We start from the raw sequence: 15631 nt of genomic DNA on the forward strand, positions 1-15631 counted from the left end.
CCATCTTTGCCCTTCACTTACTATCCACTTGCTTGTTGAGAAACAGAATTCCTATAAAAGAGACACATCCTTTCTGCATTAGGAATTTTAGGATTTGAAATGATCAGAAATAACATCACTATATTATGTTGTGAATCGGGTAGCTCTGCTTTGAACAGAGGAGGTAATGCATGTTCAACATACATTAATGAGTTGTATGTACATCAGGTACATGATATAAAAGTCCTACTTAGAAATGCTACAGAATGTTATTATCAGGAATAGACTTGAGAGGAAGCATGTAAAAGTATGCAGTCACAGTTGTTTAGCTTGAGGACCTCAGTCCTGTGACTGGGTTAAGCTGGCAAAGGGGCAGATCCAGACTTCGCCCCATCATCCTGATCAGCAGTTTAAAGTAGTTTGCTTCTGTTTACATCACTCAGGCCTCACTTTACATGAAAAATAGTAGAACAGTCTGATTCTACATCCAATTTCTCCTAAATTCAGGTGCATCCAGATAAATGCCAATTTTACACTTTCTTGAGAAATATTTTTTGTTTAATTTTTCTGGAAGTTCATACCACAAAAAGCCACAGGCTTAAAGGGTAAAGGTTTCTAGTTTTCCCTTGGGTTTAGACTTCCTTTAGAATGAGAACATTTTTTGACTTGGGGCATAAATACTCCTGCAGATTATCTTAGCATCACTTACCTGCATTTTGATTGCCATCAAAGCTCACATATAAGCCAAAATCTGTCTCCAGATAAATTCTTCTTGTCCTCTGATATATATGAATACCGTCATGAGGACGAACAGGGGGTCTCACCCTCACACCATCCAACTAAAAGGGAAAGAATAAGTTATAACTCATAATATACCAGCCAAATTCAGATGTGGCTTCAATACAGGAAAACATTACAAATGAACATTCCTCTTTCCTAGTTTTATGTTAGATATATTCAGTAATTTAACCAGGTAAAAAAAACCCTCAGTATTCATTTTTTTTAAAGTAACGAAATCATATATTAAGGAAAGTGCTCTGGACACAGTTCTCATATAATCCTAAGAATTTTCCATTACTGAGCTAAAAAGTGTGTGTATGAGCTAATGTACACTTTTACATATCAATGAAGAGGATGGAAATAAAATTTTCCTAGCATAATTCACACTTTTCCCTACAACTGATAAAATTTTATGTGGCTTTATTGCAAGTCTTGGAGATTTGGTATTTAATTCCTAAATATCAATTTATTTATTCATTCATTTATTTTAAGTAGAATTGTATCTTTCACAGCTGTAGAGAAAAAAATATCAACACAACTGAAATCACATTTTTGTTGCCCCATAGCATTGCTCTAATAATGCAGTTAGCTTTAATACTTAAGTTCTTCAAAACAGACAATTATTACTCTAATGTGTTTTATTCCAAGAGAGAACCTTTGTGCTTTGCAGTCAGTAAGAGACTTACCAATATCTGCTTGTCCTCCCTGAATCTCACTTTGTGATTGTAAACGTTGATGAGAATCTCTTTCAGGTAAGTAATGCGTGAATTTCGATGAAGAGGATAGTTCGTGCCTTCGATGCTGAACGGTGTCAGAGTATCATGTAGATCAGGGATGGTCTGAGCCACAATATATGTGTATTTCCCTTGAAAGTGGTGCACCAAACCATCAAAGGTGACATAGTGTGGATCACCCATGATGCGGCATGTCCCAAAACCTAAAGGAGAAGAGTTTCATTACTGTTCAGTCTGCATGCACCTTTGCAAGGTCCTATCCATGGATCAGTTTAATATAGGTTAGATAAAAACAATTGCTGCTAGCATGCAGTTCTCTTAAAATAAAGATAGGTGCTCAGGCATCACCCTAGTGAATGGGCACTCAGAGAGCCAACCAGAGAAACTCAATCCTCTGCTGAAAACCAGCGAGAGCCAATTGAACTGAAGCACAGCATTAGGGTTTATAGGCTTCATAGGCACTAAGCTGTGCACATTGGTCCTCTGCAGAGGAATGACTTTGCCACACAGCATGGCTTGCAGTCAGCTTTTAGAGATGTCAGTTGCATAATCCTCAGCAATGTGTTGCTACAAAATTATTGGAACATGACAAGAAGTGTGTAATTTTGAAATGCAACACTGCTGTCACACTGATTTCTTTTGAGGTTACCAAATTGATCATTGGGTTCACCAGACCTAACAATCAGATGCAGTGAGTATTGCCTAAGTATTCTCATTGACCATTGAGTGCCAACCATTATCCAAAGAGCAAAGCTGTCTTTAACACTGCTGAAGTGTCTCTGCTGTGGTATTTTGCAAAAAGGGAGCAGGGGGAAGATCAGTTTGTACTATGCTTTTGTACCGATCATCAGTATAGTAGGACCTATGCCATCCTATTCTTCAAAATTGTAGTACAGAGTCAACAAGGAACAAGCTACCTACTAAACAGTCCAATTTACCTTGGGAATATGGAATTAGCTATAACACAGCAGGGTAGACACCCGAAAATAGCAGCTTAGCCAAAGCAAGTACTGTCTGAAAAGCACCAAAGTTCTTTGACTGGCCTACTAAGTATATGTTGAGATCTGTTCTGTCCCGTTTTGCCTTTATTTTTTTGGTGTGTTTTCAAGTCAACATGCAATGAAAAAAAAGGTGGATTATTGCCAAAGGATTCACAGGCATACCTGAGTTATAATTTTAAACCAGTCAGACCAAACTGCCAATTTTATAAATGTATATAAACTTTCAAACCCTTGTTCCACTCCTCTCTAAAATTCTCTGTCTTGTACTGGAACTTCATGTTCTGAGAACTGAGGCCTTCTTGTGGTCAATAATGTGTCATCAATAGCACTGGCACACCTGCCTTTCCATGTGGAAAAGGCTGGAAGGGCCAGGGAAGGAGTAGACACCTACATCCCTCCTCCTTCTCCAGCCTTCATGGAATAGCAAGTGAAAACTTGCCTGCACATACCTGTTGGATTGCACTTGTATTTTCCACTTTTGATCACGCAGGTTTCTTCAGAATCGCAGCTATAGCTTGTACATTCGATGACACCATTGTTCTGACACTGACATCTTTTGGCACAGTGTGGAGTTATCCAGGTCTCCCCAGCCTGGACACAAGTTATGTTAATATGTTACCAAGGTGCTCAGCATTGCAATGCAGTAGAAGGTCAATAGCAAAAGGTGTGGGGGCTGGTTAGGTGCAACTTGTCCTGCTGGCCATTCCACAACTGGTTAATCCAGGTATAGTCTCACTAAAAGCCTGGGGGGGGGAACACCTCAGTTTTTCATGTTAGAATTGGAACATAAAACAGGACTAGGATAGGTTACCTTATTAACTCTGATCAACTGATTAGTTTCCAATATGCCTTAATTTTGGCCTCAGGTGCAAAGTGCTCCTGCATTTCCTAATACTTGAGCCTGCAGTTTACTAAACAGATGAAAGGTGTTTTAAGTGGTAGACTGAAGATTTTTCTCTCTCTCAGTCAGTTGGACAGGGGACCAATTTCCTACAAGCTTTGCAGTCAGAGATTTGCTCCACAAACTACTTACACTGTAGTAATTGTTGTCATCATCCCTGCAGCCACAATTGCTGAGAGGTACACACTTGCCATTACTGAGCACATAATTATTATCACATTCACAGCCCTCTGTGCACTCTTCCGTCTTCTCACAAAGGGACGAGGCAAAAATGTCATTGCATGTTGATGGGCAGGCGGAGGCACAGTTCGTGTAATGGCTGTGGGTTGGACAGGGCAATGCTGTGTGGGTGAAAGGAAAAGAACCCGTGTTATTAAATACATTTAGAAACTGCAAACTTGTGCCTGCCTGAAAGCCGCAGCTTGGCCTGTAAAATGGTAGTGTACGATTGCCTTCTTATAGCTGATTTTCATCATCAATCAGTTGATATCTTTTAGTTTTGATATTTCATTAAAAAACAAAACAAAAGCAAAAACAAACAAACAAAAAAAACCAGAACCCTCAACGGAGCTGCTGATTGAGTTTTATTACAGGCATGTCTGAACTAGTAGCACCTGGGGCTAGGTCATTCATATTCAGTTGCAAATGCCTCTCTAAGCACTTTTAGAAATATGAATCATTAGGGCAAATTTCTTAGGTTTGTCCCTCCAGTGATGCAAAACAGGAGTATGTCTAGCTTAACCACAGACATAAACATGTGCAAGAACAACAAACGTGTATTGTCAGACTGAAAATTAATCTAGGTCTATATCCTACTTCTGCCAATGGCTAGAGATGCATAAGAGGACAGATCAAGAAACAGGGTAGCAGAGAGTGTTCCTCTGTCCACTATTTTCCCCAGTTTGTGGCAAGGAGGCAGTAAGGAATTTCTGAGGAATTCAAATTCATCTGGCTTCTTTTTTAATCAGATAACTGGTTTGTCCTCCACAACTGTGTGACAATTAATTCTACAATGTAAAACTAAATTGGGAATGGGGGTGGGGGAGGAGGGAACGTCAAAACCCCTAAACCTACCATCCTGTAATCTTTTTTTTTTTTCATAATTAGTTGGTAGCTTTGTTGAATGAATGGAGTGAGGCAGTATCTCATGACATTCATTTGGCTACTAAAACCATTCTAACTCCACACTACTATCCATTACTTGTCTAGTCCTGAGTAATCAATGGGTTTAGTTCAACCTGAACACAATTCAGCACCGCAACCAAGTCATAAAATCATAATAATAGAATTACATTTTATGAGAATTTTGGTTTAATTATCTTTTATGTAACTTGTCCACCTAATACTGCTAATTCATTTTTATGCTATCAGCCATCCAAGCTTCTGATTTTTCACTCGCTTGTGCACTTACGACAGAATGTGCTGTTCCTCCATATAATGGTGATGCCTTGATTCCTACAGGTGTCCACATAAAATTGAACTATGTCGCAGAGAGTGGACTTCATGCCGTTATACTGGCACATGTCATAGATGCAGATCTTTATGAAGTCTTCAGGATTGACCAGACTATGACATGCTTTGAATTTGTCTGATTTTAGGACATCGCACTGGCTTTCAATGACCGGTTTATTCACAGCAGTGCAAGGAGGAACATCATCTTCTCTTGAGTCTGATAAACAACTGCATGAAAGCACAGAAACAGCTGCATTTGAGTTTCAAGGACATATGGGACATATATGAGACTGAGACAGAAACTGAAATGTTTATTGCTACAGAAAGGTCCTAAATAAATAGTGCTGGAGACTGCTGCCTTCTGTCTATGACTGAAAGAGTAGCAGCAGTAAACCTGCCTGGCAATCACCATGCTCTTTCCGACCTTGGTTACTCCCCTTAAACCTGACCCTGACTAGAGGACTGACTTCCCAGCTTGACTGCAGACCTGATGTGTCACTGCGAACTTGTGTGGTGATCTGGACCCTTGGCTAACCCTGTCTGTCACTCTTGGGCATGTCCTTCAGCTGACCCTCACTGTTCCCCAACACCATCCTCCTGCTCTAAGTGTTTTCAGTGTAAATTAAACATAGTCTATGTTCACACTGTGGACTACCCCAAAGCCTAGTTCCCCAAGTGTGTATGTAGATCATTAGAATGGCTGTGGTTTCCATCTGGCCTGTACAGTGGTTTCCTGTAGTGATGACTTTTTCTTTGAGCTTCAAACTGAAGAGGAAAATCTCATATATTATAGTTCACATGTTAGAAAGTAGCAAAATGGCCAAAATAATTAAAGAAAGACTGTTTTTCAAAGGAAGATGGAAGGTATGAAGTTATGCTTACCCTGCATCACTGTCTTTTTCCACTTTCCAGCTATTGCCAAACTGTGTGATACTGACAATTGTACCATTGGGCAAGGACAGATCATCTTCACGATTGTCATTGAAGTTACCACACATACCATGTACCTGCAAATGAACAAGAAACATATTCTAAACACAATCTGTTCTACCCCAGCTTCCCCAGTAACGTCTTACTCATTGCCTATGGAATGATGTGGTCAAAACACTAACAACAACCATCCTTGCATTAGACATTTCAGACATACTCACTGATGTCTGGCTGCACCAATAGAAAAATAAATAGTCACTGCAATAAATCTGTGATACCCTAAGACTTCAAGCCATTTAATTCTTTAAACTGGATGTATTCCCCTAGCTGTGTCATCTTGTTGAAGTACTCCTTTAAAATACATGGAAATTGTTGCGAAGAGAAAAAAAATAGTAGAAGAAAAGTGTGTTAATACAGCTACAAAGAAAGATGCAAAAGCAAAATACAGGAAGGAAGAAAGCAAATGAAAATTAAATAACCAAAGCAGCAGTTCTGAAAGAGCGCCAGTATGTTTACACAGTAAATCTTACCTTTGAGAAGTAAGATTGTGGGAGGGTGATTTCCAGATAGTGATCGCCATCATATTTCACTACCACACCAAAGTCAGTTTCCACTACTATGTATTTGCCAACATTTCCAATGGACACGCCCCGCAGCCTGTTCTCCACTGGAGTGTAGACTCTCTCATTGTTTAACTGGAGACATAAATCATTTGTCAGTGTGGACATTCTTCCATGAAAGTTTTTCTGTTCACAATCTATATTCCTTGGAGTGCTGAAGATGACTCTGTGACAGTTTTAGATCCTTTACATTTCCACTATTGCACATGCCAACTATGGGTTGCAGAAATCAGCTTTTTAGCTGAGGTGAGCTGGGCATGACTCATAGCCTGTGTCTTTAACAGGGAGCTGAAAAGATCTGTGGTACTGAACAAGCTCTTACCCTCCCATAGGGAGGATTCCCTGCTTTTAGTACTGCCATGTATCCCCAGTGCTATTCCAGACCAATATGGCACAGCTGTATTTTCCTCTGCTCATGTCAGCTAGCTATAGGTGATTGGGTTGATGACAGGTATTGAAACGGAGAGGGCTGTTCTTTAGTTCAGGTGACAGTTCTCAGCTCCGGAGGCTCTGGGCTCCATCCCCAAGACATAGCCAATAGAACAGTAAACCCAGAACGGAAGCCTTGGGAACAGTCAGAAATTGTATTTCCCCACAACATCAAGATAATGGAGTTGCCTGTAAGGATTAAGGATATGCATACGTGTTCCTTATGAAACACAGAGGTCCTTTTTCCTACAGCTGCTGTAGTGAGCTAATTTTAAGATACTCCTTGCCGGTATAAAGAGTACTACCACCTACCAGGATTCCTTTGCTTTTCTGAAGGGTGATTCGTACACCATACAGATCTATGTAGACTTCCTTCAGGTATGTGGCCCCTCGTAGCCCTCGGTCTTCATTCTTGCCAAGGATGGTTATATTGTTGACACTCTCGCTGACGACCTCAACCAAGGTGTAGGTGCAGGTACCCACAAAGGTGTACATCAATCCATCAAAAGTGAAATAATGGGGATCTCCTGCTACCTGACACGTTGCTTGGCCTGAAAGTGAAAAAATTATCTAAGGACTTTGGACTGGATTTCCCCATGGACGCAACTGATGAAAGACATTTGCATTAGCACAGCAACCTAATCCTGATTATTATTATGTGGAGAAACTTTTGTAGAGGTATTTCAGGTTCATGACAATGGCAATAATTTGGAAATGAAAATTTTCCAGAAAGTGTCTCCTAAATTTAGTTCGTAAATTATGTATAAACTGGCAACATTGCAGCAAAAACACCTCTTTATCTGTTTCCATATGCTGTTGTAGCTACGATGCATGGTGGTTAAGAGTAATCCAGAGCTTTCCTATATAGCAATAAAAAACCACTTAATTATTTGTGCAAATATAAGTATAAATATAAATGTAAATAAATATGCATCTATATATCTAGATATTTAAAGAACTTGCCAACACACAGGCTCTCAGAAATAGAAGTTCTTTTCAATTACTCCTAAATTTAGAACTCACAGCACTGGTGATTTGGGATTTTAATTTGTATTATCAAGACAAAAAGAACCCAAGTGACCTTACAAGCTTTTGAGCAGCATCAATTTTTGCTGACATAAATTACAGCTGAAGAGGATCTGTGATTGCAAGACAGATCATCATGTCTTTTTGTCTCTTACCACTGGCAGCAGTTAGTTGAAACTATCTTTGCCACCACACATGAAAAGATATTTATGAGAAAGCTAGGGGGAGCAGACAGATCTGATTATGGAATTGACACAGACTCTCAGAATTTTCTGGGAGGACTTACCGTTGGAATGACAGCCCAGCACGCCATCCTTGACACTGCATTCCTCTCGTACTCCACACTCCCAGGGTGAGCATACAATTTTGTTTTTAGCATTGCAGGTGCAGCGTTCATTGCAGGGATAACTGTTGAACCAGCTTTCACCCAGCTGAGGGAAAAAAATGTAGAACTATATACTACAAGATAAATAGGCAGGTAATATCATAAAAGACAATCAAATTACTAGCATTTGAATGTGTGTGATATATATGATCACACAGCTCACTGATCAAGAAGGCTCTCAAAGTGAATCTATTTTGCTATTATTAACAGTGTAAATAATAATTGTGCTAGTGTTATTAATATATATTTATTTTTTCCTCACAGTGATAACAATTGAGATACCCTGTTCTTTCAATTCTTTCTTTAAAAAATGTCTGGAGTAACTTGCCTGGTGGTACTGGTTTTTTTCATCAACACAGCCACAGCTGCTTTCTGGCACGCACGTGTCTCCACTCAGAACATAGCCTTCCTTACAGAAGCAACCTTCCACTGGTAAGGAACTACAAGAAGTGACGGTTGAGGTGCTCACACAAGTAGAGGGACACCTGGTACCACAGCTCTTGTAGATGCTGCCTCCAGGACAGGACATTGCTAAAGACAAAAGGAAAAAATAAGATCGCTTGAAAGGATCTTGAAAGATGTCAATGAGCACTTGTTTATGGAGCCTTGGAAATATCAGCTGTATTTGCATTGAGGATGGTGGTTTTCAGTAGAGCAAAGCAACAGTTATTCTCCCAGTGCAGAAGCTCACACAAGATACACCTACCTGTATATATATATATATAATCAAACCTTTCCAAGTCACAAATAGGAAATTATTAAAGCTTGAAGGATTAGACCCAAATGTATCCAAAAGTTCATGCAAATTAGTGAATTATATTAATACTGGAATAGTATGTAAGCTGAAGCAGGCCCAGGACATGACAAAAGATAGACTATACTCAAAGCATTACATAAAATGAAATAACATACATGAAAGGTAGAGGAGAATGTGCATATTTTTGAAGTTAAATCTAGAATAAATATTTGTAAATCACAACACTCACGGCAAAGAGTAGCATTTCTCCACTCTATACATATTCCAGCATTGTTACATGACTCGGCATAGGCCTGCAGTCCATAGCATAAGGATGTTTCCTGTCCTTCAGTGAAACACATGTCATAAACACAGCTTTCAAAGAAATTTTCTGGAGGCACTTTGGTGTGGCAATCCTTGAAGAGTCCTGTGTAAATTAAGAAAGATATGTAGAAGGACAGAAAAAAAAAAAGTGAGGAATTCATCACCACCACCATCTATGTTCTGTCTTGGCAAAAATATTGAGTGCTCCAGCCTGACTTTGTCTGTTTAGTAAGTTAAACCAACCCTTGAAACTGAGCACATGCAATGAAACTTGGCTCTCTGTATCAGGCTTGTTTCTTGTCTCTTGTTTCTGCAGGATTGACACAACATAGTTTACAAAAAATAGGAGTTCCTGGCTAGGCAAGCCACTAATTCTAGACAATTGCAGGGGATCTCCAATGCAGGGAACATCTACAGAATTTCAGATAAAGTATCTGTACTACACGAAATGACAGTGCCCTCTGAACTATTTCATTTAGAAAGCAGAATGAAAGTCACTATGAATCAAAGAACAGCTATGACTCCCTGTGAACATTCCCAGAAAATTTTCAAGGACTCCTTGGTACTGTCTGAATAGTTGACATATCTTGACCTATGAATTTTATTTTGGCCACCAGAATTGGAGGTTTTATATGTTTCCAGTATGAGCTCAGAACAATGGGCAAAAGAGAGCAGACATCACAAGTAAAAGTGCCCCATCACATGGCTCAAAGTGGGCTACAAACAGAATACCTTTTGGGTCTGTGATCATGCCACATGCAGTGTTCTTCTTTGCGTCATTCTCCAGATCAGCATTGCATTTTTCTTCTATCCCACTGGAGCAACTGGGGAAAGCAAACAAAATAAAGTGTTTATTTACATCTCTTACTATTAGATCTATGGTGGAAGATTGACACATGATAACACTGCACAACAGGGTGTATTTTGTTACCGTCACAAGATTTTTATCCAGCTTCTTTGAAAGGTTGATGTAAAGCCCATCTCTGAATGGAATCCCTTTTCAATGCCATTTGGACTAATTAAAGATTTATTCTTAAGTGAAAAAGGAGCTATGGGATACAATCAGCTAATGATTTCCAGAGAACTGAACTGAAATCCCCCACCCCCAGTCCCCAACCCTACTCAGCACACAGTTCTTTGGAAAAAAAAAAAAAAGGCTTAAAGGATACAAGCCCTCTTCTCATTCCCTGTTCAATGTGAAGGGGGAGCTCCCTACTTCTAACCAGCAGTTGGAAGATGCAAAATGGTACTGGATGACAACGCCAGCAAGTGGATAGATATTTGATTTTATAGAGTTTGATTAGCAAACGTGCTTGGATTCCATTACATACATGGTGTTATTCTCAGGCACAAGCCAGCTTTCTCCAAGTTCATTGGAACTACTTGCAACGTCACCGTTGGGCTTTATGTTGTCATCATTTGGATCACCATTGAAATTGCCTGAGAGGATAAAAAAAAAAAAAAGATTTATGGGATACATGAATTTAACACCTAGGTAGAACAAAGCTAGGTTTCAGGCTGTAAAATACACTGCAATGAACTAGTGAGAGTATATATGCAACATCAATTTATACTGGACAACATAAGAAGAGCTCACTTGTGTTTTAGACTTTGACCACTGATAAGGGCTGGCTTTCAGAGACTTAGATCAAATTGTATACCAGAAAGAACTGCTTAGTTAAAGAAAATAAATCTCTAATATTGGTGGACTAAAATTCAAATGGTGTCATTTGCACCATTACATCCTTAGATAGGTTTCTGAATTGAAAGTGCAAAACACTGAAACAGAGAGACTCGAACTAGGAAATTTCAGATGATCCAGATCAAAGAATAATCAGAAACTCCTAACATAAGCTACTCATGCAATTTCTACAATCCCATTTCCATCCTGAAGTATGTTTCATGTAGTCATCCAGATTTCAGAATGTTGTTCCAACTATATCTGCTCAGGTTCAGGCATTATCATCAGAATGTAAGTAACAGAAAAATGTACTTGTAGAATTCTTGAGTAGATGCATGCAAATATTTACTCTTACAAATATACACTGTAGAATTAAAGTGTTTTTTTGTTGTTGTTGTTGGTTTTTTTTTTTAATCTGGCTAAAAATGTTATTTGTAGTTATACCTCACAGCATTCCAGACAGATAACATATTACCAGGAATTTTATAACAGTTGATAGAAACTGAAAAACTTTTGCAACTTTTCCTCTCTGCTGTAAATTCTAGTCCCTTTGATAAGGACTAGGTTTGTGTAGAGTAATTATGACATGCTAAGGAAAAAGTTCGAGTAATCACGAGTCTATACAACTCACTAAGAAGCGACTAAGCCTGTGACTTACCACACAGGCCACAGAGCAGACCACTGTAATCAGAGGGCACAGAGACTTCTGCATAGTGATTTCCATCGTATCTCACCCACAGTCCAAAGTCAGTTTCCAAGAGAACATATCCACCACTACTTTGAATACTGATCTTCCTTTCAATAAATATGGGCAGGTTCATTCTCCTGCCATTCACCTGTAAAGCAAGTTGTAAAAGTTAACGTACTGCTGCTAGAACTCCTACAAATACCAGCAGGTAGAAGAGTTTAGTGGACAATATGATCTTGTGCACAAGGAGAACAGGAAGCAATTAAATAATATTTCATATGAGCAATTTTTTTTTGAAATCTCATTATAAGAGGTATATTTAACAAATGAAAAAAATAGAAAAATCTCTATGAACTCTACAATCAGAAAAAAAAGTCATTATCTGTATGTCAGTTGAAAAATATTGCCTTTTAAACAAGTATTTTCTTACATTCACTTTCTTGTTTTTCAGCATAGAAATCTGATTGCCATAGACTTCCACTTGCACTGATTTCACATAAGAGACTTTGGTATTGGCTCCTCTGTGCTCATTTGTTGTGGACACATCAAAATATGGAATCCTCTGAGAAACGTTGCACACTTTGGAGAGGGTGTAAGTGCAATTTCCCATGAAATGATGAATTCTGTGATCAAAAGTGTTATAATGTGGATCTCCAGAGGCACTGCAGGAGGCATGGCCTAGGAAGAAAGACAGAATAGTTCCATTTGAATCTCTGCTCTGACCGCTGCAGTAACTTTGTTCCCATCATACATTTTATTTTATTTCATAATTACTGCTTAGATGTAATAGTGGTGGAATCAGTCAAGAACAGAGTGCAAAAGAGGCATGCAAACTTTCCACAGGAGAAAACACCATTCTACTTTAACTGAAAGTCACCCTGATTCTGTTTAGTGCCTAAAACTGGAGGAAGGAAGCAGTTTATATTTATCTTTATTGACATTTTAGTGTATTTTCTAAGTAATAAAATTAAAATTACCACAATGACTCTGCCTTTTCCAGCACCATATAATTGGATTATATCCAAAATAAAAGCTAGACTTAGAAGTTAAATTAAATTTCAAAATACTACAAGCAAAACCATATATATAACAGTTGAAAACTTGATACAGAAAATGTTAATTAAAATATTTACACACATGGCAATAAAGGGTATATAGAATAGTTATACCAAGCAGCTGGTCTACTGATACTAAAATCCCTGAAGCTACCTCAAATGGGATCTGGAGCAAGGTTTCCATAGTGACATATAGACTCTGCACTGAACAACTGTCTGACCACTCAGACAGCATGATGCAAGGGAAAGCTCTGACCTTCCATTATTAAAATTCACTTGGCTGTGAGAACTGAGGTAAGAAAACTGAACAGTTAAAGCAGGAAATAAGAGACGGGTACTGAAAACAACAATACCCGAGCTTGGCTGGAGTGTGGATGGTGCTGTTGTATGTGAAGGCTGTGTTGTGGTGTCTGGCAAGGAAACTGTGGGTCTTGGGGTAATTGGGCCTACCACAAGAGAGAGTGAGAGATCTATGTCAGCATGGGAGTTTCATTCCAAACAGCTGGTTCATGCTTAATAGAACACCCTGCATGACGGCAACAGGGTGCCAAAGCAGTGGTTCCAAAGTGACATTTCAGAAATAACATCAGCACTCGACCGTGACACAAGCAGAATCTAAGGCCAGTTACAGGAGACAAAGTACACTTGCCACTGGGCCTTCAAGCAAATGGACAGTATAGAAACTGGAGATAACAGATGTTTAAACAAGAAACACTATACCTGAACTTGGTGTAGGTCTTGGTGGTGATGGAGTGTGTGCAGGCTGTGTTGTGGTGACTGGCAAGGGGGTCCCAGGTTTGGGGGTTGATGGAGCCACTGCAAGAGAGAATTAGAGAAGGTGTGCATCAGCACGTGAGTTTTGTTCCAGGCAGCTGCTCCACCCTGCCCAAACACCCCAACACCATGACAAGACAAGCCCACAGAAGCAATCACACAGCAAGTCTTCTGAAAGACTTGCACCACTCGAGTGCTCTCCCACCAGCATAGCTGGGTGGTAAACAAGATGCACAGTCCCTTTACTACAGACTTTCCACCAACCCCTGGCCACGGGCCTCAAAGAAAGCAAACAGTAGTGTTGCCTCAGGCAGTAGGTGATAGGCCCAGAACATGATAGTACCTGAGCTCGGAGTGGATGTTGACGTTTGTGGATGTTGCGTTGTGGTGACTGGCAAGGGGGTCCTAGGTGTTGATGGAGCCACTGCAAGAGAGAATTAGAGGAGATGTGCATCAACATGAGAGGTTAGTTCCAGGCAGCTGGTCAACTGCGCCCAAACACCCCAACACCATGATGAGAGAAGCCCACAGCTGCAATCACAGTGAGTCTTCTGAAAAACTTGCACCTCACGAGTGTTCTCCCACCAGCATAGCTGGGGTGTAAACAAAGAGCACAGCCCCTTTACTAGAGCCTTTCCACCATCCCCTAGCTATTGGCCTCAATGAAAGCAAACGGTACAGTTGCCACCGGCAGTAGATGCTGGACATGGAACATGATAGTACCTGAGCTCGGAGTGAGTGTTGATGTGTGTGGAGGTTGCGTTGTGGTGACTGGCAAGGGGGTCCCGGGTTTGGGGGTTGATGGAGCCACTGCAAGAGAGAATTAGAGGAGGTCTACATCAATACAGGAGTTTTGTTCCAGGCAGCTGCTCCACCCTGCCCAAACACCCCAACACCATGATGAGAGAAGCCCACAGCTGCAATAACACAGAGGCTTTTCTGAAAAACTTGCACCTCTCAAGTTCTCTCCACCTGCATAGCTGGGTGGTAAACAAGATGCACAGTCCCTTTACTACAGACTTTCCACCAACCCCTGGCCACTGGCCGCAAAGAAAGCAAATGTTAGAGTTGCCACAGGCAGTGGGAGTAGGGCCAAGAATGTGACAGTACCTGAGCTTGGTGTGGGAGTTGACGTGTGTGGAGGCTGTGTTGTGGTGACTGGCAAGGGGGTCCCAGGTTTGGGGGTTGATGGAGCCACTGCAAGAGAGAATTAGAAGAGATGTGCATCAGCACGGGAGTTTTGTTCCAGGCTGCTGGTCCGCCCTGCCCAAACACCCCAACACCATGACAAGACAAGCCTACAGCTGCAATCACACAGTGGCTTTTCGGAAAAACTCACACCTCTCGAGTGCTCTCCCACCAGCATAGCTGGGTTGTAAAAAGAAGCACAGCCCCTTTAGTACAGTTTTTCTAGCCCCTGTTTATGGACCTCAAAGGAAGCAAACAGTAGTGTTGCCTCAGGCAGTAGGAGATTGGCACAGGTGACAGTTCCTGAGCTCCTTGCTAGTCTTTTTCTTGCTGGCCATGATCTTTTCCTAGTGTCCCATATGGCATGCCTGCATCCCTGGTATGCTTTAGAACGGCCTACCAAGTTAAGTACTCTAGCCCCGTGCTTACCACAGCTTGTAGAAAAGATGAACAGGGGACAACCATACCTGTGTTTCCTCCAGGTTTTGTTGTCCGGGGAGGCTGTGTAGTAATATCTGGCAAGGTAGTAGGACCTGTTGGATGTAGAACAAGATGGAGGTATAGAAGCTGCTTTTCAGAATGAGGATTTCTTTCAGGCAGCTCCTCCACCCTTTCCGATTATACAAACACTATGGAAAACTGTGTGTACGGCAAGAATGACTTTGTATCACTGTCAAAAAGAGTCTCCCCACAAGAAGGTACTTCCATTCAAGTCAGACCCAGTGCACTGTGCAGTTAGGCACGTTTGCCACCTCCTCTCCACAGCCCACCCTGCCCAGAGCGCTGCAGCCCCATGACTCGTCTGCTCCACTCACCTGAGCCTGGCGAGGGTGTTGGTGTCCCAGGCACTGATGTGCTGGGGACAGGCGTTGTAGTCAAATCGCCTACGAGAGACACAATGGCACATGCAAATCAATCCCCTTGACCAGATCCTCTTCACGGCAGAAA

The 15631-nt window shown here is 40.8% G+C and overlaps 1 protein-coding gene across 1 annotated transcript in view; it reads right to left on the bottom strand.

Annotated features, from left to right (window-relative positions):
* Window positions 1-15631, bottom strand: part of LOC106039287 (uncharacterized) — an 88795-nt gene that overhangs the window by 6817 nt on the left and 66347 nt on the right. Inside the window, exons 104-124 of the mRNA XM_067002528.1 lie at window positions 15499-15567; window positions 15151-15216; window positions 14606-14692; window positions 14219-14305; window positions 13839-13919; window positions 13442-13537; window positions 12097-12344; window positions 11637-11814; window positions 10629-10737; window positions 10030-10121; window positions 9224-9400; window positions 8566-8768; window positions 8139-8283; window positions 7139-7377; window positions 6308-6472; window positions 5730-5854; window positions 4807-5075; window positions 3528-3736; window positions 2944-3085; window positions 1446-1696; window positions 689-818 (exon numbers count right to left, since the gene is read on the bottom strand). Of these exons, the coding sequence (XP_066858629.1) occupies window positions 689-818; window positions 1446-1696; window positions 2944-3085; window positions 3528-3736; window positions 4807-5075; window positions 5730-5854; window positions 6308-6472; window positions 7139-7377; window positions 8139-8283; window positions 8566-8768; window positions 9224-9400; window positions 10030-10121; window positions 10629-10737; window positions 11637-11814; window positions 12097-12344; window positions 13442-13537; window positions 13839-13919; window positions 14219-14305; window positions 14606-14692; window positions 15151-15216; window positions 15499-15567 (3168 nt within the window). The remainder of the gene's footprint in view (window positions 1-688; window positions 819-1445; window positions 1697-2943; window positions 3086-3527; window positions 3737-4806; window positions 5076-5729; window positions 5855-6307; window positions 6473-7138; window positions 7378-8138; window positions 8284-8565; window positions 8769-9223; window positions 9401-10029; window positions 10122-10628; window positions 10738-11636; window positions 11815-12096; window positions 12345-13441; window positions 13538-13838; window positions 13920-14218; window positions 14306-14605; window positions 14693-15150; window positions 15217-15498; window positions 15568-15631) is intronic.

This window comes from Anser cygnoides, chromosome 9 (assembly GCF_040182565.1).
Source record: "Anser cygnoides isolate HZ-2024a breed goose chromosome 9, Taihu_goose_T2T_genome, whole genome shotgun sequence".
NCBI lineage: Eukaryota > Metazoa > Chordata > Aves > Anseriformes > Anatidae > Anser > Anser cygnoides.